This window comes from Neoarius graeffei, chromosome 18 (assembly GCF_027579695.1).
Source record: "Neoarius graeffei isolate fNeoGra1 chromosome 18, fNeoGra1.pri, whole genome shotgun sequence".
Classification (NCBI taxonomy): Eukaryota; Metazoa; Chordata; class Actinopteri; order Siluriformes; family Ariidae; genus Neoarius; species Neoarius graeffei.
In genome coordinates this window covers 35,358,553-35,384,873 of record NC_083586.1, presented here as the reverse complement: position 1 = coordinate 35,384,873, position 26,321 = coordinate 35,358,553, and the positions used below count along the sequence as shown (strand labels likewise).

Here is a 26,321-nt window from a genome sequence, read left to right as displayed (position 1 = left end):
AAAATGACACACAATTACTTTATTAACGTCACTCACCTAGTTTGACCTCGGCGTTCTCAGTTAGCAGGACGTTTTGGCCTTTGATGTCACGGTGGATAACGTGGTGTGCGTGCAAATGGGCCAGACCCTGAACACACAAGGTAATGAGAACACACATTCCAGAAATGAGTCATAAATGGTGGCATTTAATGCACAAATACTAGGTTGATTCAAATTTAAGAACCCTTAAATATGCTCAGATATGAAGTACACTGCGCGGATTTCGCAATACCCAGCCATGTTACAGCAATCAAAACAAGGCAACATCAACAGATAAACATGGTGAAAATAAAAGTGACGCTGCTTTATCTCCAAATCGGATTTGAGGAAGGCCGTGTGTAGCATCTATTATTCTATCCACATTCACTGGATATGAGCAGTCACGCGCTCTGATTAGCTACTCTACTACGAGGATATCAGCTCATATATCGTGAGGAGAGAAAAGCAAAAAATGGCAGAGCATGTTGCTGAACCAACTGAGGATGAAATAACTACTCACAAACAAAACCCCAAAAATTGTTAAGTATTTAAAAAGAAAATAGCTTTTAAAAAAAAAAAAAGTTGCCCCCCACCCCAATATTTCCTGTTCCACACTTCAGCCCAGTCAGTGGCAGTAATGCACCTTTAAGGTGGGTTGCCAACCACCCAAAAAAAAAAAAAAACCTAAAGAACCCCCCCCCCCCCAAAAGGCAACAAAAAATGGAATAAAAAGTATTTGATAGTAAGAACGTATCTTTATTTTTCAAGAATTATTATAGCATTTCTCACAAATTGCTCCCATCATTTCACCGGGTTGTTTACGTTCTAAGCTGAAATGACGGTCAGACGTTTTGTATAAAGTCTTTATCAAACTTGCAAAAAATAAAAATGCTCCGTTTCAAAATCCAGTGAATGTGGATAAAATAAAACCGTTATTCCGCTCAATCTCCTCATACATGATGCCTCGTTGGCCATCAGCTCACGTACAAATCAATTTCATGGAACTGCTGGGTTTAGGTCATGCGACTCTTCTTGACTGTTTTACCGGAAGTGAAATAGTTGGTGGTCTAAACAGCTGCTGTAGTGCAAACAACTAGTGATAACTTATCAGAGTATGCTTGCAATCTAGAAGCCACTGCTCACTTTAGATCTATTCAGAAGATCGCTATGTGCAATGGAATCGACCCCTACAGTCTGGGAAAGAAGGATTTGTCATACGATCTCGAAAACTACCCTTCAGTCGAGTTCCCCGACATCTCGAACTATCTGGTGTTGCAGACGTCCTTCTCCACCGCAAAACAGATGAAAGCGTGGAAGAGTATGGAGGATCAACTTTTTTTTGTATGTGGCTGGGTAAAGGACCTCGGGATCAAGTCACTGCCCAATGAATCCTGCATTGTTTTTGCCTGTGTATTTTTTTTAAGCTCTTCATTCGCATCTTCACAACGAAGCGCTGCAAGTGTAAACAAAACAGCTCGCTTGATTCTCACTTGTGTTGGCTCTTATCTCTCAGGTAAATCATTCACAAAGATAATCAGAAACCCCTTTAAAGGCGTCACGCAGTGGCGATAAAAGTCGCATTATTCTGCACCAGAATGCTTTCGAGATTCGAAATAAATTGACCGTCGATTTTTCAAAAGCTTCCCGCGGTTGTAATCGGTCCTTATTTGATCATGCCCATCACTTGAAATTTCCCGCGTTCGCAGCGCCCCCTCTCGGTCAATGGAACAGCTGCGTGACGTCATACCAGTAACCACTCGGTGCAGTTGCAATGGCGGACACACCAGAAAATAGGAGCGATGCTGAGGAAATTAGCTTTGATTTTACCGATACAGAAGAAGAAAATGGCCCACAAGTAGAGATTTTGACAGCTGAATGTCCTGGTGGTATCCAGCCTTACAGATTTGAACCTGAGCGCTCATCTTCAGAAGAAAATGAGGACAGTTCTGACGACGACAGAAACGAAGACGAGAATGAAGACCGGCGACTTGAAGACTTGTTTTGGTTGGTTTCTCTGACTAAATCACTACTTGTGTGTATTTTTAAAGACCATTTTCACTTGAATTAGAATGCTGTGTGATTAATCTATGATTATGTGTAATACTGATAGCTGTAGGGGGTGAAAGTATAGCTAGAAAGGTTGAATTCTAGCAACTTGACAGCTTGCGATCTCGCGAAATGCAGTGGGCCTTCTGATACAGTAGACCCCTTGATATTCCAGTTTTCATCATTTTCCTTTTATTGCGGTTGATTTTAACTTGATATTCAGTATGTTATAGGCTGGGAGTATTGAGCTTTGTATTGTATTGTTTAGTAAACGTACAATCGTCAGTAATAAGTGATAATTATTAGTTAAAGGCAGCTCTGTGGCATAAATCACTGTAAAATTTGGACACAAGTCCAAATTTGGCCTTTTGGTTTCTATCCTATAGATCTATTTTGCTCTCCCATGATGATCTTAGACCTATTAAAAGCGACATGGGGTGTTGTTACAGCCAAACAATACACCGATTAGGCATTTTGTATCACAGAATATTAATACATCATTTCATAGTGTTTTGAGTGTTCAAAACTATCCACAAACTGAATAAATCCACAAAATCCGCAATGTAAACAACTCTGGTAAACGCACGCTATAGAGAAAACATGGCGACAGGCCAGCATCACCCAAGGGAGGTTACTGGTATGACGTCACACATAAGTTGACCTAGTTAACGGCTGGCTGCCTAAATCTGGCCGTGCGCGTCAACTTTAAATGCTTGTAGCGGGCGCATCGTGACACTGAGATCGCGGGAAACCGAGGGGCTTGAATAACCCACCAAACCCGACATTTTGACACGATATAGCTGATTGCTGAAATTACCGCACGACGCCTTTAAAGACCTGGATCTTAGTTAAACAAGACAGAGAAGTGATCACGGCGCATTGTAACTGTACGGCTGGGGAAGAATTTTGTCGCGACCTTCATGCATATGGACTTCATGACGAGTAAACAAAGAAACAGCTGGGGACTTTAGCGCTTGGTGACTTAAAAAAAAAAAAAAAGTGCCGTAAAATAACGACACATAGCAAGAAAAGTACTTGGAAAACACTCAGGCCATAGCTGAGAGGGAGATACAAACCTTTCACCAAGTGATCACTGCAAACTCGAGTATGCTTTGACTCAACTCCCTTCGATTTCAGTTTGAGGTTCAAAAGCCGCCTTTCTCGACGTCTTTTTGTGAAATCCTGTGTTCGTTCACCCTTTTTTTTTATTAGTTCACGGGGAACCCTGAAGAAACTTTGATCAGTTTCACGGTTTGATCGATTCGAACAACGCAAGCGTAGGGCATTTTTCATGCGATCAATGTACCTTCTCCGTACAAACGCTTTGTCAACTGAGCTTTGGTAGACCACCAGCTAAAGTTTTGAATAACTAATGAGGCAGATGTGACGTCACATGAAACCCAGCAATAGTTGTTAAAACATACCCAAAAGAGATCGGAAATACCACGCAAACTTTTGTGCTTGGCTCCATGACTAGACTGCCTTACTTGCAAGCCAATTTGGACCACCCCACCCTAAAAAAATGGTCTACAAATAAAAATAATAAACGAAATGTTTAAAATATAACCGGACATCTGAATGGAAGAATAAAAAGGTGAAGAATCTAGAATATAGGGATTGCGCAGTGTGTCACGTAGCTGGGACGGGATGCGTAATCACACTTGATTTCTAATTAAGGTTGATTGTCACTAGAAGCTTTAAGAGCTCTACACATGCACTTCCTTTTGGACACACTATCGTCAAATATTTTTTTGCAACAAGTATGGACTTCCTTCTCGTACCGTCATGCACAGTTTGTCGCCGTCTTGTGCTTTAGTACTACGCCTGCACAGTCCTATCCCATGTTCTTACACTGGTGTTTATAATGCATGTTGCTCTGATGAGAAATGTGAGAAAGAAACTGAAAAACGTATGGCCGAATCCACTCACTCTGAGGATCTCTCGTGAAATGTAGGCGATCCAGTCTTCCTTCAGGCCGTTCTTTGTGTTCTTCACCAGGTCCGTGATTGAGCCAGCACCACAGAACTCCATCACCAACTACACGCACAACAGACACACGAGTAAGGAATAAAACGCTTGGAGGTGTGCAGTTGTAGGAAAACAAAATCAAATGATGGAGTGGTGTGATGTGCGCTGATGCAAAGGTCCCAAAGTGTTTTATTTCTCTCAAACCACAGGAATTTGCCAATTATTACAATTTTGAAGTCGTCAAATGATACCCATTTCATTTTTATCCCCCGCTGGCTGAATTTCACGAAACTTGACAGGATTCGTTATAGATCAGTAATACGCATATTGCAATTTCGTTCAATTCAGTTGCATTTTATCAGAGTTATGGCCCTTGGTTACCAAACTTGTACTTTGACAATTTCATGAAAGCGTGCTGCTGCTATCCAGTTTTACGTCATGGTTCCACGTTTCACAGCAGCCTTCCGTTTTCCACGATTCTGCACGTCAGCTGCCAAAAGACCGTACTTCTTGAGATCATTACTGACACCCTCTAACCAGGTTTTTCAGGGCTGGCCCCTAGGTTTTTGCCCACACACACATCAAGATCAACAACCCTGGAAATCCAAGCAGCACTTGGAACACGTCCATACCACCTCAAGCGTCTTACAGCAATGGCTGTGCTGGTATCAGTGAGGTGGAGCTTTCCTAGCAGGGAGGAAGTTGGAATGTCGGCGTCTCCCCGCACGCCGCATACCCATCTAAGCACGGCGCGCTCATTCCTTTCTATATGATACAGGTCGGCCTTCTTCATCAGCCAGCACTCACTGGCATAGAGCATCGTGCTTCGTACACGAGTTGTAAACGGAGCCCCGGGTCTTTAGGGAAAGGCTTTTGCTGGTCAAGATGGGGAGAGTAGCTCACACAATTTCCCCCAAGCAGTTCGGACCTGAGTGATGCTGGCATCTTCACAACCACCTCCTGCGGATATTGAGTCTCCCAAGTAACAACAGGAGTCAACCACCTCTAGTTTGTGGCTGTCTGCCATAACCTGGTTGAATGGTCTACCGTCAATAGAGCTGGCAGTACCAAGGCAACGACTGCATCTGAAGCCAGGGTCAGGAGTGAGTCTGCCAGAGATGCCAGGGCATTTTTTTTTTTTTTATGGATCCAACGCTTGCATCCACAGCAGAAAATAGAATTTCATATTCAGAAAACAGAAAATGCTCATCTTCTGAAATCAACTCCTCTCACAACTTTTGCAGGAATTTTCCAAAACTCTGCAAAAGGCTTTGCGGTATGTTGGTAATGCGCATATTACAATTTCGGTCAATTTGGTCACATTTCACTAGAGCTTGGGCCCTTAATTCCCAAACTTGTCTCATCTCATCTCATTATCTGTAGCCGCTTTATCCTTCTACAGGGTCGCAGGCAAGCTGGAGCCTATCCCAGCTGACTACAGGCGAAAGGCGGGGTACACCCTGGACAAGTCGCCAGGTCATCACAGGGCTGACACATAGACACAGACAACCATTCACACTCACATTCACACCTACGGTCAATTTAGAGTCACCAGTTAACCTAACCTGCATGTCTTTGGACTGTGGGGGAAACCGGAGCACCCGGAGGAAACCCACGCGGACACGGGGAGAACATGCAAACTCCGCACAGAAAGGCCCTCGCCGGCCCCGGGGCTCGAACCCGGACCTTCTTGCTGTGAAGCGACAGCGCTAACCACTACACCACCGTGCCGCCCTCCCAAACTTGTACTTCGACAATTTCATGAGGGTGTATTAAGCACTTATAGCATAGGTATAGTTGCCAGCAGGGGATATCGTGCTCTCGGAACACTCTTGTACATTTAATTTGGAGCTCTGTGAAACCTCCAAGTCAGTCCCAGGTAACACTGATGTTAAAACAGTCTTTGCGAAGAAAAATACTGCTGAAAACCAAACAACTCAAAGTCTTCCATCACAAAGACTTTCCCATTGCGGAAAACTTGCTTCCTGTTACAAAGCTCAAACACTGGAGACTCCTCCCATAAAATGTTAAAATCATCTTATAGAAACGTTCACCATGTTGAGGATTGCTCTTCATTGTTAAATACACGTCTTTTGATTATTAAAGGCCCGGTCCCACTGCACTTACGGATGCAAAGAGGATGTAAAACGTAAAAAAATCTTTGCCATCCGTTGGAAAACGCTATGCATCCGTTGTGTACTCATTGCATACGTGCTTCATACGCTCTATCCATCGAGCATCCGTCCACTGTGATTTCATCCGCGCAAAAAGTTTTGAGCTGCACAAAACTTTTAGAACGGATGAACTTTCCGCCGTGTACGATGTAAATCCACGACATATACGGGCAACAAATGTTCTATGTCCGTCATCATCCGTTAAACGTCTGCTGTATCCTCTCTGCATCCTCTGGGCATCCTCGCAACTCAAAATGGAAAGAGGGAGGAAAGATAAGGTACATGAAACGTCTATTCGTCGTTAGTAGCACGGAAATAGAAAGGATGTAAGCGTATGCATCTCGTATATAAAGTATTCAAAACGGACAAAGCGTTTATATCTGGGATGTATCTCGTATATAGGATGTCTGGAGTATGTCTAGAGTATGTAGAAGGACACCTAGCGCAGTGAACAGTCTGCATCTGATATACATCCGCGCAACATCCCCTTTGTTTCCGTTAGGCGTACGTGATGCAGCCCCTTCATCCGCTATGCATCCGCTCTTTCTGCTATGCGTCCGCTTCTCAGTTATCACCGGTAACCCCTTCGGAGCTGTCATCCACTTCCATCCGCTTTCATCCGCTAGGCTTCCTATGAACATGCGTTTAACATCCCCGCTATATACTACCCACGACCGTTCTTTTCCGTAAATTTTCGCCAATTTTGTCCATTTCTGGAGCGGATGAAAACGGATAGAGCCACCCCCGAAATTTTGCTCGTCCGCTGTGTCCTTTTTGCATACGTTTTGTGTTCATCGGCCAGTGGGACCGGGCCTTTACCTTACATTGTGAAAGTCTAAGTAACAAACCATCATTCGGTTACTGTGAACATTTAAAAACCCGACACCTTCTGAGCATTTAAGGAAGATTCAAGAATTGAACAGCACTGCGGTACAAGTCTAGAAATTGTTTTTTTTTATTACAGATGCATGTACTCCTCTCCTGTTCTATAAATTGTAAAAATACTCACCCACAGCTGGTCGTCGTTTCCTGGGGGACTCTTCTTAATGAAGGCTCCATAGTACGTGGCAATGTTTCTGTGATGCGAATATTTCTTTAGCATGTTGATCTCCAGTTTGATCTCTTCCTCTTCATCCTAAAAATCACATTAAATGAGAGATGGAGCTAAGCCTTACGTAATTAGCACGGACACCGCTCGGGCTAATTCCATTTGCGCAGCCACTATAGGGGCCTTATAGTGATTCAGCCTGTGACAGATGGATTCACATAATGAGATGAGAAACATTTTTTTCAGCGCTAGCCAACGCATGATGGACGAGCAACGTTCTTTGAAATTTGCAAAATTGGCTCCCTTCCTCGAAACCTCAAAAAAAAAAAAAACCTGGCACGTTCGTTACAAAGACAAAAAGAAAAGCGCAAAATCCACTTGATCGTGGCTAATAAAATTAAGGGTAATTGATTTGCGTGGTTTTGCTGCGTTGGCATTTGGTCGTTTTTCAAAGTAGTGTGGATAAACGAACGCCAAGAATTTCCTAACGAACGCTGAGGAAAATAAATAAGCAGGATTACTTGATTTGCCAAGGATTTAAAACAAAGATGCACCGTTTTACTCTGAACGCTTTCTTCTTTTATCTGAAGTGCAAACACGAAAACCTAGAGTCAAAACATGCTTTGACCTTGAATGATGCGTTTAAGAAGTTGACTACTCAAGAAAAACCAGTTGGCAGACTTTCAGAGATGATGCACTCTGTCTGTGTCTCGAGAACAATGACTGTTCACCCAGATGGAGACAGCAGATCCACCCAATTATCTGCTGCCGTTGGCCACAGTGGAGCTCTTGACTGCTTCGCCGCTCATTATGGTTAATTCAAAACATACTGTTCCTCCGTGAGTCATGTGCACCGTGGCATGCTTTCACAAAGCCTCTCTGTCTAATGCAATCAAACAGCTTCTTTTGCCTCCGCGAGTCTGGTGGACGGCAAAGAATCTCCTAATTCTGGTCAGAGCCGTATTGGCGAAGTCGTTACTCACAGCATAAGAATAACTCGCTGCTGACATTCACTTTATTTAAAAATCACTAAAAGTGACCAGAGTATGTAGTACTTTTAAAATATATTGCGTATAGGCTTCCGAGTGGTCCAACATCAGGAGATTACAGGTTCAGATTCTAACCATGCCATAGCCATCTATAGCCAAGAGCCTAAGGGCACAAAACTGGGTTGGAGGGACCACATACACTACCATCTCTCCCCTGTCAATCAGAGAAACACTAACCAATCAATAACCGGTGTCTGAACCGATACATGTTTGGTTTTTTTGGGGGTAGATAGCACTTTCTTTCACACTTCCATTTGAGGCAGTATAAGCAGCAGTTTGAAAACATGTGGCTGGCTGGCTCGCTTCAGCCATCTTGGAGGAAGCATGTGTTAGCATCCAGAGGAGGTGAAGGCTAAAGGCCTCTGCATGCTCTTGCGACAAGGCTTTCGCAGATAGCTTTTCGCAGACAGTTGTAATTTATCGTTGAGCGGGGAGTAATAGGCGTGCACGATGTTATTCACCGCCACAACGCAAGGGGGCGCGAAATCGCTAGGAGTAGTTGGTGGGTGTGGTTAGTGGAGTGTTTATCCTCCGGTTACTTATAATGACTAGAACTGGAGTCGTATAGATGTACATACTTCCTCACTTCCTCGATCAACCGCTCTTCGTGCTGCTCCATCTTCGCTCGTGTTTTTAAAAATGCCGGTCGTGAAAACAAACCAAACCGGGAAAGTAGGGAAGCGGAAGTGCGTGTACAGCGGATGTAGAGTGGACCAATCAGAGCCCTCTCGTCTGCGACGCTGTCTGCGAGGCTTCTGCGGTGGTCACAATTTTTGGGAGGTTCGCGCAGAGCGTCTGCGAAGGTGGGGGGGCTACGCAGACGCCATCTGCAACGCTATCCACCCGACTGGTGGGTGGGACTAAATCTGCGAGAAAAATCTGACCCGGACACACAGTCAACCACACTTGCCTAAATAGCAGATCCTGAAACCTCATTTGTATTTCCAGGACATTTATCAAAATTCTAACTGTCACGCTTTTCCCAGAATACACAGGAGTCCTGAAATCATTCGGACTGGTCCAACACCACCTTCAGGAAACCTTTTCCCAAATATTAAACAAACTTTTTTTTTTTTTAAAAAGACACAAGATCAAATCATGTTCAGTGCACTTCTCTTTTTCCTCTTTACCATCACACCACATGGGAATAAAACAATATTCAGCGGGATGACTTCCTCGAGTGGTTCCCCTTTCTATCCCACACACGCACGCACCCTGAGGTTGTCTGGATTATCCCACGCTGACTGGTCACTTTACAGCCATCAGCTGATACTGATGAACAGACACACAGAGCCAACTTACAGTATGACTCTGCTAAAATATACTGGCCTTTGCTGCTGATCCCAGATCAGAGCAAATAAAGCTGGAACAGACAGACAGAGTAGATGACCATGTACTGTGACAACCAGAGAGACATCTTTTGTAGGCCAAAGGGTGTATAAATGGAGGGAAAAATAAAGCAGCAGAGCTTGACTTTGTAAACACACACAGAGTTTGACTTCTCAAACTTAAAGGGCTCCTCGAGCGGATTTACTCTTAAACTTACACTACCATTCAAAAGTTTGGGGTCACCCAGACAATTTTGTGTTTTCCATGAAAAGTCACACTTTTATTTACCACCATAAGTTGTAAAATGAATAGAAAATATAGTCAAGACATTTTTCTGGCCATTTTGAGCATTTAATCGACCCCACACAAGGTTTTTTCTAGAAAAATTTAGTATGAAGGCGCTCACCATGGCGAGGGAGCGAAGCGGGGGGGGAGATGGTGCCGGTTCCCCCCCGCCGTGCAAAGCCTTTGAAAAATGCTCCAATGGGACATTCTGAGGCTATCTGAGAGGGAAATTGTAACAAATTGTCTGTCAACATTGAAAAAGAAAGAAGTAATCTTCTTCTGCCTCGGACAGTCTTTGGCTTTCTTCCGGTTCGTGCCGCGGGATGACATCTTTAAATGCCCAAGTGTCAACAAAAACAACTCGCCAACTACTTCTGTCAAAAGCTCCCGCGCCGGTGGGTGAAAGGTCATTCAGTCTCGAGAAATCTCGCTCTACAAGTCAGCTGACCTTGTATGTAACCCATGTCAAATCTCGCGAGAGCAGCCGCGACAAGTAAACAACATGGCGCCTCGGTCTGGAAAACGCCAATTCGGATTGTTTTTGCACCGTCCGGCGGTGTATCTATTATGAGTGGAATATTTTTGGAGTAATTATAACGTATTTGATGATCAGACACATTGTCACGTAGTGTTGCTGGGATGTTTTCACGGAGTCGGTAAGGGGGCGCACGCCGAGAGTAAGAGGGCGCAGCGCCCCTGTTCCCCCGTTTACACGAAAGCCTGCCACAAATGTGATGCTCCAGAAACTCAATCTGCTCAAAGGAAGGTCAGTTTTATAGCTTCTCCAAAGAGCTCAACTGTTTTCAGCTGTGCTAACATGATTGTACAAGGGTTTTCTAATCATCCATTAGCCTTCTGAGGCAATGAGCAAACACATTGTACCATTAGAACACTGGAGTGAGAGTTGCTGGAAATGGGCCTCTATGGGGGGGGCGGCGCAAACCACCAACACCACATTTGGAGTTTGCCCAACAGCATGTGGCAGACTCCCCAAACACATGGAAGATTCTCTGGGTCAAATGAGACTAATTGATCTCTTTGGCCATTATGGGAAATGCCACGTGTGGCGCAAACCCAACAGCCTGAGAAGACTATTCCTACAGTGAAGTATGGTGGTGGCAGCATCGTGCTGTGAGGATATTTTTCATCTGCAGGGACAAGAAAGCTGGTCAAGACTGAAGGAAAGATGGATGGTACCAAATACAGGGCAATTTTGGAGGAAAACCTGTTTGAGTCAGCCAGAGGTTTGAGACTGGGATGAAGGTTCACGTTCCAGCAGGACAATGACCCTAAACATACTGCTAAAGCTACACTGGAGTGGTTTAAAAGGGAAACATTTAAAATATATGTCTTGGAATGGCCGAGTCAAAGCCCAGACCTCAATCCAATTGAGAATCTGTGTCATGACTTGATTGCTGTACAGCAACACAACCCATATCTAACTTGGAGGTGGAGCAGTTTTGCCTTGAGGAATGGGCAAAAATCCCAGTGGCTAGATGTGCTAAGCTAATGGAGACATACCCCAAGAGACTTGCAGCTGTGATTGCAGCAAAACGTGGCTCTACAAAGTATTGACTTTTTTTCTTTTTTTTGGGGGGGGGGGGGGGGGATTACCTATACACGCTCCAGATTTCTGTTTATCTTAATTATTAAACAATTTTCACCTTTAAAGTGGTAGGCATGTTGTATAAATCACCCCAAAAAAATCCATTTTAATTCCAGCTTGTAATATGACAAAACAGGACAAAACACCAAGGGGATGAATACTTTTGCAAGACACCATTTCTGACCGATGCACATGCATAGGTCTGTATCCATCCCTGGCATATTATCGGTGTCTTACCTGGTGAATTATAACTGGTATTCTGATGTGTTGCAGGCTCTTCAGCGTATACTGGAAGAAAATACGGGTAACAAAGGAAACACCAACGTTAAAGAACAAATCACCGATGATCAAGAGACGGAGCATTTGATTGAGCTTCCGGTACGGTTGACTATACTCCAGACAAGAGAATTACTCCGAACGTTTTGCAGGAAACTCACTCATTTGAAATTTTCCCCAAAAAAGTTTTACTTCATGGTGGTTTCAGTTATGTGCTAGGAACATGAATTGACCAGAAAGAGGGACATTGCTGTGCAAACATGAACCAGTCAGTGTTGAAATCCAGACAGAGACAGTTGTCTTCAAAGACGAGATTATCTAGTGTTCTTTGTTTGGAGATGAAAGCGTCTCATTAGACGATTCGTTAGAACTCTACTTGCAAAACCACGATGTAAGCAGAGGATATAAAGAGCAGAGTTGCTCCAAGCTTCCACTAAGCCATGTCATCACATACGCCACTTCCACAGGAGGCCCATCTGGTATTTTAATAAAAGTTAATTTTTCTAGAACACCATTTGGTCTCCAAAAATGAAATGTTTGACTGTTGAAATCTACAAATACTTTTACTTAACAAAGTTTAAGAGTAATGCTGGAGGATTCCTTTAATAATACAGAATAAACGCCTTTGAATCAAAGATTTTACATTTTGGATTCACAGTTGTGGACACTGAGGTCATGACCAAGTGTGAACTGGGAAGTTCCGGACCTCCAAAGAAGAAAAACCCACGCGCAAGTCCTTGTGCCTCGTCAATAGATTCTTAAAGCTTAGATTTACCCGAGTTCACATTGTGTATCATCATTTAATAGCAGCATCCACAGTGTAATGTTAAAAATAAGCATCAAGCCTTTTTAAGCAAGCTTGAGTTTGCCAAATGTATTAAGATTAAGAAATACAAGCGAGCTATCAATTACCAACAGGTTATTTCATTAGCAATATTACTGATCAAGCTATGCACTTTAAAGGAGACATGTACACCTTTTCTACATGTTCACACAGTTCCGTGAAGCCTTCATGAAAATGTCTGTGGCATGCTTTGGTCAAAATACCACAAGGATAAAAGCACCGCAGCACCTTCTCACTCTGTCTAAACAGCCCTGCTCAAAACGGCTGATTTGATTGAGTGCCTGTTCCTTTAAATGATAATGAGCCACTGCTCATCCCCACCCCGCACCCCTTCCGTCTGCCAATCAGGTAGCACTTTTATCGTAAATATTTATTCACAAAGGCAGTTCTAATGCCACGAGTTGAGATACTCAGATGAGGGGGCCGGAAAATGCTAATGAGCTCCTCGTGACATAGAAATGCGGGTCAAATCTGAACAGCACGTTTTCTGAAATGGGTAGAACAAAAGAAACTGACTGGATTGTCTTATTTCAGTGTTTGTGCGTTGGTAGGCTCCAGATACCCGCATGCATGCGCACAAGTCCTGAAAAAGTGAGGATTTCCTAATATGGCTCCTTTAATGTTTTTCCCCCACATTATTAAAACTGTGAACTGCTACAGGCCACATCCTAAAACAATTGAAATCACTAATGCACCAACCAAAAACAACTCTTTGCCATAGTGATTGGCAATATAACCCCCCCCCCCCAAAAAAAAAACCCACCCGATACTTCACATTTCTATGATTACACAATATAGAACATAACAGGTTTATAGTGTTACAACCCCCTCTCCAATCACTTAAAAAAAAAAAATATATATATATATATATATATATATATATATATATATATATATATATATATATCTTCTCATTGTCTGTAGCCGCTTTATCCTGTTCTACAGGGTCACAGGCAAGCTGGAGCCTATCCCAGCTGACTACGGGCGAAAGGCGGGGTACACCCTGGACAAGTCGCCAGGTCATCACAGGGCTGACACATAGACACAGACAACCATTCACACTCACATTCACACCTACGGTCAATTTAGAGTCACCAGTTAACCTAACCTGCATGTCTTTGGACTGTGGGGGAAACCGGAGCACCCGGAGGAAACCCACGCGGACACGGGGAGAACATGCAAACTCCGCACAGAAAGGCCCTCGCCGGCCACGGGGCTCAAACCCGGACCTTCTTGCTGTGGGGCGACAGCACTAACCACTACACCACCGTGCTGCCCAATAATAATAATAATAAAAAATCCGTACAAGATTCAGTACAAAACCTCTTTTCATACTTTGAAAATTGTTCTGAAAATACTCATCTCAATATTGTCGACTTTAGATGGCCGTATTGCCCTGCACGACTCTGCCTTTTGGTCAAATAAGGTAACCAAAAGTATGTGGAAACCTGACCGTCACACCCGTATGTGGTTCTTCCCCAAACTGTTTCCATAACGATGCAAGCACACAATTGTATAGAATGTCTGTAATCCGTAGAATTACAAATTTCCCTTCACTGGAACTAATAGACCCAAACCTGTTCCAGCATGACAATGCTCCGGTGCACAAAGCTAGCTCCATGAAGCAGGGTTCCCCTAGCCTGGGAAATCCCATGCTGCTTTGCACAATCGTTCCGATCTGAAAAGACAGCATGGAAACTATGGTCTAAAGGCTCGCCTGAGTTAGGGAGCCAATCAGAGAGTGGGGAGGGGTGGAAAGACGGTGACGCGTACTACTCGACAAACGGAAGCTTGTAGTTTATTTGGGACTGTTTACGGATCACATTTAACATGGCGGCGAGCGATACGAACCAAACTTTCGATCAAGCTTTGTCTTGCACAAACGGCAGTAATCGTTCGGTGCCATTGTTTTCCTATTTTTGTTTTGCCTTCTCTTTCCTTCTCTTCTTCGCCTCTTCGTCGCTCTAACTACGTCACCGGGTACAACTGCCATGATTGGCCATGGGCTACGTATACGCCAAATGATAGACATTCGCAACGTCCAATAAACAGCCGTTGACTATCGTAAACCACACCTCCCCTACGAGAAATTCAATAGGCGGATTCCAGACCATATTTCACTTGTGATATGGTCTGGTGTTAACCAGACTAGGGTTCCCCCTGGGTTCTGAAAAATATTCTCCACTTTTTTCTTTGAAAAATAAAGTTCAATAAGTATTCTTCACTTGTTCTTAGTCTGCATTTTTTCTTAATGACTTATCAAAAGTGGACTTATTACAGGTTTATACCAACCAAACTGGCACAATTCAAATATATGTACAGATACAGCTAGGCCTCTCCATTATATATAAAATTTGGGCTCGACTCCAGCATCTAATAAGAAAGACCAGTTTTGGGTGACCTGTGCACCATCAAGCTAAAATAAACCTCTTTAGTTTGAGCTTACTGAAGGTTATTTTAGCATGGAATTATTAAAGAGGTATTAGGACTCCCTTTAGCCTTTACTTCAACACAAAACTTGATTTACAATCAAACAGAATTTAGAAGAATCTTCGAACAACCAACAGCGAAGGAATCCGAATGCCCTGTCGATTTACAAAGCGAACACAATGACACCGCGTTTTACACCATACCGTTAGGTAGATCAGGGCCGTTTCTCGCTGTTAAAGAAACCAGGGAATAAGTCAAGTTTTCTTGGGGCTTGTATTTATTTATTTATTTAAACTGAGATTGGCATCGATAGGTTGGGGACGTGAAATCTAACTTTACAAGGTAAGCTCACAACCCATACACATTCAAAAGGTTTATGACATCTTTATTAGTGGTTTTTGACAAATTTAAAAAGAGCAGTGCATTCACTTCAGTTTCCTGATCATCACCACTCAATCACTACGTTCAGACTGCAACCTGAAACGACCCATATCCGATTTGTTGTGAAATCTGATTTTTTTTGTTAGGCCGTTCACATTACCAATTATATGAGACTTGTATGCGATCTCCAATATGAACGGAAAACGACCCAAAAAAAGTGTCCCGCATGCACAAATTGACACGTAATAAGCACATCTACGTAATGCGTAAACAAAAAAAAAAAAAAAAAGCGCACTCTTCAAGTTTGCAAGTAAAGTATGGAGATGAGGCGAGACCTGGCGATGTGGTTTTTGTGGCGGCGGCGGCGGAACTCGCACAATAATCTGATTAATGTGGGCAGCAGACTAATGAGACCGAAGGTGTCAAATTACTGGAAATTTCCAGAACACTCTTATAATCTTGTAATACAGGATGGTTTAAGTTATAAATCAGTTATAGAAACTGTTTTATTTAATCAGGCTAACAGATCAACATCCAGGTCCCTACCAAATCCACCATTAGCTTGATCAATTCTATAAAAGTCTATTTAAATTCTGAAAACTGTACAAATGTTGTTGTTTTCCACCAAAGAGGCGGGATTAGCCAACGCAGAATAGTGACGTTTGTCTCTTGTTGATGACGTGTAGGTTGCATGAATGCGACCTGTCCGGTCAGACTGCAGTCGCATGTGAAAATAACGGATATGCATCGGATTTAGGACCACATATCCAAGCGGCCTGGGTCGCATGTGAAAAAATTGGATCTGTGTCGTTCAGATTGTCAATAACAAATCGGATACAGGTCGCATATGGGCAAAAAAAAAAAAAAATCGGATATGGGTCGTTTCAGGGTGCAGTCTGAACGTAGTCAGGAAACTGAGGCATGTCTCAATTGACTATCACTAGTAGAATTTATCATCAGTTTAATAAAAATAGTGAAAAATTTTATATAAAACATCTCACTATTAGGACCACAAAGACCAACTCCAATATATTATCACATTCAAAATCCCAACTGACATCCACGTCTGCTGTTTTCTATTAATCTCTTACTTTTTTTTTTTTAGGGTGAAAATACCCAGGGGCTCTAGCCTCACGCGATGGAGCCCAACGATGTCACAACGTTTGCCACGGGAACTCAAACACGCCACACCACCCAAAACGTAGCTCATTTCAGTCGCTCACTGGCTGACAGCAATTTCAGAGTTTTTTTTTTTTTTTTAAATAAAACCGACCCCTGTATTACCGACACTGATGTGCTCAGGGATGGTCAGGGCTCGGAGTTTGCCTCCCCCGTGGCTGTTTAAGTCCTTAATTCGTCTTCAGTGCTTGAAGTTGTTCATCCAAAAAACTTCAATTTAGACTGCACCATTGTTTGAGTCACGCAGAGATAATCATACCATCACGCCAGGCCGATTAAGATGCGATGCGATTGGTCAAAAGTTTGGTGCTCATTTGGTCATCGTGTCGTCGATTTTTATTGGTCACAAGCACGTGCTCATTGTTTACACTCCAGTTTCCTGCCAGCTCTTCACTGGGGGTGGATTTCTAGAAAAGATATACATGTGACTTATGACAAATACATCCATCGCTGTACCGAGTGCTAGTAATTTTCTCTTAGTCACTGGCAAGTGTGACAAGCACCAGTAGGAACCCTGATGAAGACACAGTTTGCCAAAGTTGGAGTGGAAGAACTCGAGTGGCCTGCACAAAGCCCCGACCTCAACCCCAATGAATACCTTTTGGATGAACTGGAATGGCAACAGCGCCCAGGCCTCCTCACCTGATGACAGCAGCTGATCTCACTAATGCTTGTGTGATTGAATGAACACAAATCCCCACAGCCACACTCCAAAATCTAATGGAAAGCCTTCTCAGAAGAGTGGCAGTTATAACAGGAAAAGAGGGAATAAACCTGGAATGGATTGTTCAACAGGTACATGCAAGCCTCAACGCCAGGCATTGCCCGAATGCCCGACCAAGACGCTCGGGCAGAAATATTTTAGCGAGTTAGGCCCTTTCGGGCACACCTATGGTCGGTTTCTTTAAGCACAAAAATGATTTGAGCGAGTACATTACAGAAAATATGAGTAGCACACTGTGAGAGCGCAAATCGCCATCAGGCGCGTTAAAATGTAAATAACTTTTCTAGAATTTCACTAAAACTCGTTGAATTTTCAGCATTGTAAGAGAACTCCCTAAAGTATTATTCAGCAAAACCCCAGAATGATAGCACAAATCTAGAAATTTTAACAGAATTTTAGTTCTTAAAATTTAACGTAATTATGGACGTCACGTGTAACATTTACACCCATGAAAAATCACTTTGAATGCTACTTTGAAAGTTTTGATCAAATATTCTCTATAATAAAAAAAATCCCTTAAATATTATAAACAGTCTTTTAATGTATCAAAAAATAATTTTGATAAAGCAAGGAAATTCGGAAGAAAATTTTTTTCTTTTGCTTGTTGTGCACGTCACGCTACCAAAATCTAACTAACCCCTTCACGAACAATTCCAACTTTCATGGACTTGTAGTGCGAATAAACCTTTCAAAAAAATATATAATACTTCTCACCCAGTAAATTAGAATCCTGGTGATTTATATCCTCGTAGCTTCAGTAGATCTAGAGATTTAGTAAATCCCAAATGCTCTGAAACACACCAGCCATCTATGGTGAGAAGTGCTGCTGTAGTTGAGAAACTCTCATTTCTCCCGCTTCCAACTAACTCCGTGACCCATACCAAAACAATGTCACGCTCATCACTTAAGGATGATTTACGCCAAGTTTCACGGAAAAATACAGTGAAAAACTTACTAGAAGCATTTTTCAAAATCCCAAACATTATGAAATGTTTCTTGTAGGGTTTCAGGTTACAAAATTTCGAGAATAGAGAAATTGCGACGCAAAAGTTTGCCACTAAACTCGCGAAAATACTCCATCCTAGCGAGTTTCACAACCGAACTAGGCTACGTGACAGTCCGTGACCACCCAGGAATGTTCTAGAAGGTACGCTTCTAGGCACGTGCGATCGAGAAAGACGCCACGTGAAGGTAGTAAAGGTAGTATTTCCACTGTCTTATGACGTTTTTGCTTGTTTTAGCGCGATAAACAATGCAGTATGGGTAATCATTAAAATGCTGATTTCAAGGTTAAAATGGGTAAATTTATATAGATATTGTAAAAATTGTGCCTAATAGTTATTTCAGTACATAAAAACAAAACCTGAATTTTAAAATTTTTTTCCCTATGTTACACCATTGTGTATCTATAGCATGCTACTCATCAAACAAGACGTATTAACCAGCAACCTCGCCTCCCCCTGTGATCACCATTTTGGGTTTTTTCTTCCCAATTTTTAACGGTGATTCTGATTGGCTCACTTCAGGTGCGTGCGTGCGTGCATTTTATCACTACGAGTGGTTGCTGGTGCCCTCTACATTTTCCCAGGTTGACTTCAGGACATCCACATGCATCTGTTAAAAAAAAAAAAGCCAGTGGCAAGTACATTCAGTGAATGGAAAGACATCCTTTTGTGTCTCAAATAGTAAACCACACCCTCTACAGTAAATATATTATTTACATCGTGAATTAGCCCATAGGCCATGTTTACATTAGACCGTATCAGCGGATCATCAGATTAACGTTTTTAAAACGATTAGTGTGCACACAGCAACACCAATACACGATTTGCGTGCACACAGCAACACCAATACACGATTCGCCTGCACACAGCAACACCAATACACGGATACGCTCGGCTCCACAGGCATCCTGCGCTCCAAATCACTCCACCCTGAACAGCGAGTGCCCTCTGGAGGGTGCGCACTCCGGCCCTGCGCAGCTCACAGAGTGCGCGAGTATAGCGCACGAGCTGTGATTCGGGACTGAGCCGCTGTGTGTGTGATCCCAGCGCATATCACTTACCACTTGCAAGTGGAAGGATGGCAAGCCTAAAGACAATCATAACTACACAATGGGCAGTATTTGCATCAGTATTTGCAGCATTTTCATACTTTTATACTCTTTAATGAAAGGTGATACAAGGCGGAAGTCCGCGCCGTTTTTCAGCAGTCGCGTCACATGACCAACGCCAGCGAATCAGGAAGGTGGATGTCACAGTGACGTTGTCCAATGACGACGCCAGCTAGAGCTCAGCACATCTGTGTATTCTCAATGTTTACACAGCACTGGACCAGATACGATCTAGATTGAATACGTGGACCCTGGCGAATTCCCGTTTCCCGGCGGTTTAATGTAAACGGACAGTGCATCCGCGAAGAAAACGAGACAGATACGGTCTAATGTAAACTTGGCCATAGATCAATGGCTCTTACCCCGTTTATCATTGGCCCATCATGCATGTGTAGATGAGGAGGACAGGTTGTTTAATTTCCTCCTAAACGCAATGGCAAACTGAATAAGACAGTATTGCAGTACAGACTCCTGTTTTATAATGTTTTTAACTTTATAATTCATCTTCGCAATATTGCTAGTCATTATTATACACAAAAAGTGTTGCGTCCTAAATTCTATAATAAAAAAAGACATATTACGTACTCATACCGTACGCAAGTCTTACATACACGATATTGATTTACGTTTCATGTTTTCAGGGTTTGTCTTGTTCGCTTGTTACAGAAATAAAATGTTTAAAAAAAAAAAGTACTTTTGTCTAAACTCAATTATACCCCTCAAAAACATCAGTATTGCCTTGAACCGTGTACTTGAAAACTTGCCGAAATAGCGCAAAATTTTAGGGCGGAAGGAAATTCAAGGGGGCAAAATTGAGGCCATTTGCCCAAATGGTGTCAAAAGTTAACGCTGAGGCCTGACATGTGGGTGAGATGGTCAGGTGTCCACAAACTTTTGGCTAGAGATAGTGCACATTGTCAATATCATATCAGAATCCATATTGTGCATGAATACATTCTAGACCTTACAGCACACAAAACGAACGCACCATAAAACCCTTTAATCGTCCAACAAGCTGCATTTCCTGCTGAACCTGTAGGTAGTTTTGGGAAGGAATACCCCTGAAAACGTGGCGACACACACATGCCCACCCACACATGGTAGTAGCTGAGGGTTGGGGGGGGGGGGGGGGGGGGTATGCCCCCTCACGCAGATCCTATCAAGAGTCCACACATCCAAGCTCAGCAGATCCAGGACTTGCAGCCTGGAGCTCACAAATTCACTACCATCCAGAGCAACAAAGCAAGGCCAACTTGAATGGTTTTGGCCAAAGTTCGGAACAAAAGTACTTCCTTTTCTAACTCGCATTCGTAGTAGCTGCAAGTTCAGTAAATCAGTATTTCTGGCCAGTTTTTATTACTGGTCTGCAAATGAGGTGGAAGGTTATCTCGAGTCCAATTAAACAACCTCCCTCTCCGTTCCCACATGGCACGGATTCAGTTTAAAGGGAAACCTCCGATTATTCCCTATAAAAGGTCTAACCAGTGTTCGATTAGAAAGTTTTTTTTTTTAAATAAAAGGAAGACCAGATACATCTAGTTGTTTCCAGATCTTGTCTGTCTAGTTCGAACAACATGCCCACTGTAGACTTACTCAAAAACGGTCTTGATGTCAATTTTATTTTATTTTTTTAATTCGGCTGATGCAATCAACACATGATCATCTTGTTTTCCTCTGAAAACTCACCAAAACCTGTTTTGTTTCTATTGCAGGTTGAAAATATTGGCTTAAATCCACCAATAAGACTGTGGGATCAGTTCTGTGGGGTGTTAGAACTTGCCTGTGACGCACCTTATTTATGACTTTCCAAAACATTTCATAATAAAGTCTTTATAGCCAAGTGTTGCTCAATTGTTCTGTGGTACAGGTGGCTTGGGAAGCAGGTGACAGAAATGTTCGGTGCACACCCTAACCTTGCTCTGGTGTTTACTGTTCATCATAGCGTCAAGTCAGAGAGAGGGCTTTAGCCTGACTATAAAGACTCAACAGGTACAAAGTCACACTTGAGGATCTTTAAAATCTCTGAGCCTGAGAACAGCGTCAACAACAGGGTTGTGATCGTACAAACATTAAATAAATATTGACACCATGTTATGCAAGCATGAGTTTTGAGAGCATATTTCTTGCACTGCCATCAACAATTAAGTTTGTAATTTAAAAAAAAAAAAGCCAGGCCTCTTTTGTATGACAAAGTTTTGATAGCAAATCAGTCCTTCGTGGTGTTCCGTCCAAAAAATAATAATAGCTGCTTGCAAGTCAAAAAGTTTTGGTTGCATGTTGAACTGGCCATAACAGACAGGATCTATGGACCCTTTTCACGTGACGTCACGACAAACGTGGCCGCCATTTTGGACATGAACTACCAGTAGTCTACCACAGCCAACAACGAGGAACGACGGCGAAGCATCGAAAGGAATATAGCCATCAAAGAAAGTTTTTACTTTCAGCAAGACTTCCATCATGCCATTATATTGTTGTGCACCTGGATGTAGTAACCATCAACACACAAGGCAAGATTGATCATTTTATCGGATCCCGACAGATGCTGACCGACGGAGAAGATGGATGGTCTCTAAAATATTGGCAAAATGATGTTTATTGACATAGCAATCGTGTGTAACGGGAAGCATTTGCATATCCGAAGTGTTGTATTTACATCAAAGATAAAATAAACCGATATGACAACGACTGCTGCTGCCAGGTTGGGGACACAAACTAGTAGAAAGGAAGTGTGCCAACAGTGCCAACACACTTCCTTTGTGGTCGATTCTGCTTTAAGGTAAGATGCATTTAATTATTCGTCTGCTGTGGGTTTGGAATTGGTAGCCTGACCGATTCGTTCATGTTTGTGGTGCAGTTTGTTTGTTGACGCGTGTTGAAATGGAAGATTGGTTGTTGACATGATTTCCAGTGATGCTTTGGTGCTGCTGTGGATCAGATGTGCTGAGTAGCCTGACTGGTTTTTTTTTTTCTTGCGTGTGGTATCATTGTTGACGCGAGGTTGTTTTTTGAACATGCCAATGCGGACACAATTTCCCCTGATGAGTTATGACTTCAGACGCGATGCGTGTGTGGAGTCCGCGTGATATGTGCGTAAGATAGGCTTCTCATGTGTTTGGAGATCCGCGCTCTGAGACAAGCGCAAGCGCCCCCCCCGAGGGAAAAAAAGGGACCCCTGAAAATATCGGCATAGTTTGAACACTGGGTTGGAGAAAGTAATGGCAAATAGTGAGTGCACAAACCATAGAAGGTAAACTGTACACAGCGCCAGGGCAGTGTGATGGTATGTCTACTTTTAGATTGTGTTAGCTTATCAATGAACACACTCGTCACTCAACGAGTTTCACATCTTTACGACGGATACTTAAATGTGTGTTCGGTATTATTGTTGCAGTCTCAGCAGTCATTGTAGCAGCTAGATGAGCGAGAACCGAAAGGGTCTGTGCCATAAACCGTTATTTCATGTCCAAAATGGCGGTCGCGTTTACGAAGGTCACGTGAGTGAAAAGGGTCCATACTGATGTATGACAGAAGGATTTCTATTGGCGAGTTTGACTTCGATCAAAAGCATGGTTACACCCACAAGTACCTCAATCCCAGTAAGAGGAGGAGAAATGTTGGTGTGCGTTTTCTCTTGTACATCAGCGTAGATCCCACTGATTACATCCAGTTCAATCTGCAACCAAATCTTTTTGGTTCAACCTGAAAAAAAAAAAGGTCTGAATCGCAATCAAAAACTGATCATACATGTCAACCTTTGGTCAATCAAACCTGTATGACCAACCTCCAAAATCCGTATTTCCCTTGTAAAATCCGTATAAGATGCAAATTAAAATAATTTACCTAAATTTTGAATGATAATTAACAAATGATATATCCAAGTTACTTTTTATTCAATATTAATAACAATAAACCTTCAGAATGAATACAAAGCTCCAATGTTCGACAAAAACACAAAGTGTCACTCTAATGTTCTGAATTGTACTCCATGACAGCTTTTTTTTTTTTTTTTTTAGCAGTCTGCACCAATACCTCACTAGGCTGCATGTCACAGCAAGTGTCTGTGTTGATCTTGCCGGAGTGCCCATTCAGAATCTTTTCAGTCGCTACTGAAAGTCGCTCAGGTGGAAAGACGCGTTTCAAACAAAATGTTACTTCCCGGTTGGCGGGATTCTCGCAACATGGTGTGCGCATGATCAGAAGTGGAACGAAGTCTCGCTACTACAAGATAACGCGCAATTTCATAAGACTCTTTACTGGCTGTTTGTGCTTTCTGTGGTGTACAGTACGTTTGTAAATGTTATACGCTCTTATCGTAGGAATTGATTATAGCTCTAAATAAATATTGAAGTTTTTTTTAAAGAATCCGTATAACTTTGTACGCCCCATGGGCGTCGCCACCATTGAATGTGAAGGGGACATGTCCCCCTCACATTTCATAATTCTTCGTTTGGACCCCCCCCACATTTAACATAAAATATTAGTTCACCCAGCGCCGTTTCTATTGCTTTGTGAAATAATCCATTCCACTTGATTGATAAGAGAATACACAGACCACTGAAAATCCACTCCGGGTTTTCCGGGCGCTCCCTACAACAGCTCACCGCGCGCGAGGGAAGGGAATCTCAGCGCGAGCACAGAAATGTTGGTGCAGTTGCTGGAAAGTGGAGGAGGTGACGTCAGCCCCATTGCCACCTCACAATGTCTAGCTTTTGCTAAAACCTTATTCTTTTGTTATGTGCCCTCAAAATTAACCCTAGGACGCGTTAAATTAATATTCAACTAAACAGTGAAATAAGCTTAGCCTAATGGGGTATTCTTGGTTGATGAATTGTTTGCAGTATTTGCTCCTCCCCAGACACAATGGACATAAGGACATTCTTTACAAAGAAGCGGAAAGTCAGTCAGAATTTCCCCACAGGACAGGGTTTTTTTGTCCCAATGGAAATGTTAGTGCAGTTAGCCGGCTAGTCAATGTTAGGAGATGTACAGTATCAGCTAGCTTAATGTTAGCCATCATTTAATTCAAACCCAGTAGGCCTGCCTTACTGTAATGCCAAGAATGAGGTCAAGTCTGCTCTGATGATATTTATTGATTCCTTGTTTTGTCTGGTCTTTGGCAGTTTTCCGGAAAGTAAGATGGGAAATCAGTGTATGGGGAAGGAATAGTAGAGAGGAAAGTAATGGAGAGAGATGGATGTTATTCCAGGTGGATTGTGAAGGAAAGGGGGATAAAAGTTATGAAGGGGTAGAAATTGTGGTGGCACCAATATAAGGAGTTCTATCTATAAATCTATTTGTTATACTAATCTGTAAATGTTACTGTAGTACCACCATTGCATGTAGGTTGACAAAACTGCACTTGTTCATTGTGTGAAGTTCTCTTTTATGTGTCGTTGCTTGACCCAGTGTAATTTTGTGTTATGAAGACTGCATGATGCCATGGCATTTTTGTTATGAGTATCGCTAAATCGGAAAAAGTAAAACGCACCCACTAAAGTCACTGTTGGTGGTGAACAAAATTGCACCTGTTCATTGTGTGAAGTTATTTTTTATGCATCACCGTTGCTTGACACAGTGTGATTTTGTGTTATGAAGTTTGCATGATGCCATGTCATGCCTGGTCATTGTGTGAAATTATGAATATTCTTATTTTTAAACATACAATTGAGTGTCACTATTGCTTGGCCCAGTGGCATGTTGTGTTACATCTAAAACTAAATAGAAAACACAAAATAAAAAGTAAAATGCACCCATAAAGTCATTGTTGGTGATAAATTGTGTCACATTCATCTCATCTTAGGCGTAGCGGTGGGTTTAAAAACAGGCTGATGAATATATGGACTAGTTGAATGAGGACTTATTGTTGAAAATTAATTAAAAATTTTCTGGCGGAGGACCCCCCGCCAGTGTGTCCCCCCCACATTAAAAATGCTTCTGACGCCCCTGGTACGCCCATATACTACGTTTATTGAATCAAATCCGTATAAAATACGGACATTCCGTATAGGTTGACATGCACTGTATGACTGATGCACCAAAAAAAAAAAGGGGCCCTTTATTACAGACTTGATTTTTGATTCAAGTGCAAGAAATATGCTCTCAAAATTGTCTTATGCTTACATAAAATAAATTTTAAAAATAAAAAAATCCCTTCATAAATTGCAAAATGGGACCAAAAAAAAAAAAAAAAACCCCACACAGACTGACAGACATTACTGAACATCCAAAATCCAGATCATTAACAACAAATTCAATCTCGTCTCTTGACCACAAAATACTTCAGAAGTTACATAAAGCAAACAAGTCAGTTAAATAATTCAAACATGATTACATTTGTTCTGGCATTGTTAATGCCAGAGGACATTAAAAATGCTCCTGCTGTTGGCAGTTTTAAATCTAGGTTAAAGACCAAGCTGTTTTCAGATGCTTTCTGTTAAATAATTAATATTGTCTTTTTTTTTTTTTTTATAATTTTTACTTTCTCTGCATGTTTTAAATTTACTTTAATTTTAACTCTATTCTATTTTATTCTTTATTCTATTCTGCTGGTTTCCTTTTTTTCTCCTCCTATTTCTACTTTATTTTATTTTATTTCTACTATTGTTTAATTCTTATTATTTTCTTTTAATTAATTGTTTTAGAATAAAAATAAAATTTTATGTAATTTTATTTCTCCATTGTATACTGTTTTTGTTTTTACTTCTGTAAAGCACATTGAACTGCCATTGTGTATGAAATGTGCTATATAAATAAACTTGCCTTGCCTGGGGTGAGTTTCTCAATAACGTTGCACTTTAGGGCTAAAGACGCTCTTAAGCAACACTCAGTTTCTGAACATGGTTTTCCTG

At 42.1% G+C, this 26,321-nt stretch overlaps 1 protein-coding gene across 4 annotated transcripts in view; it reads right to left on the bottom strand.

Annotated features, from left to right (window-relative positions):
* The window catches only part of LOC132866146 (mitogen-activated protein kinase kinase kinase kinase 4-like), a 139,484-nt gene that overhangs the window by 32,704 nt on the left and 80,459 nt on the right, over positions 1-26,321 (bottom strand). For all 4 annotated transcript variants that reach the window (XM_060898742.1, XM_060898744.1, XM_060898745.1 and 1 more), the window contains 3 exons: positions 7,216-7,341; positions 3,994-4,101; positions 37-127 (listed from right to left, as the gene is read on the bottom strand). In XM_060898742.1, coding sequence (XP_060754725.1) covers positions 37-127; positions 3,994-4,101; positions 7,216-7,341 — 325 coding nt within the window. The remainder of the gene's footprint in view (positions 1-36; positions 128-3,993; positions 4,102-7,215; positions 7,342-26,321) is intronic.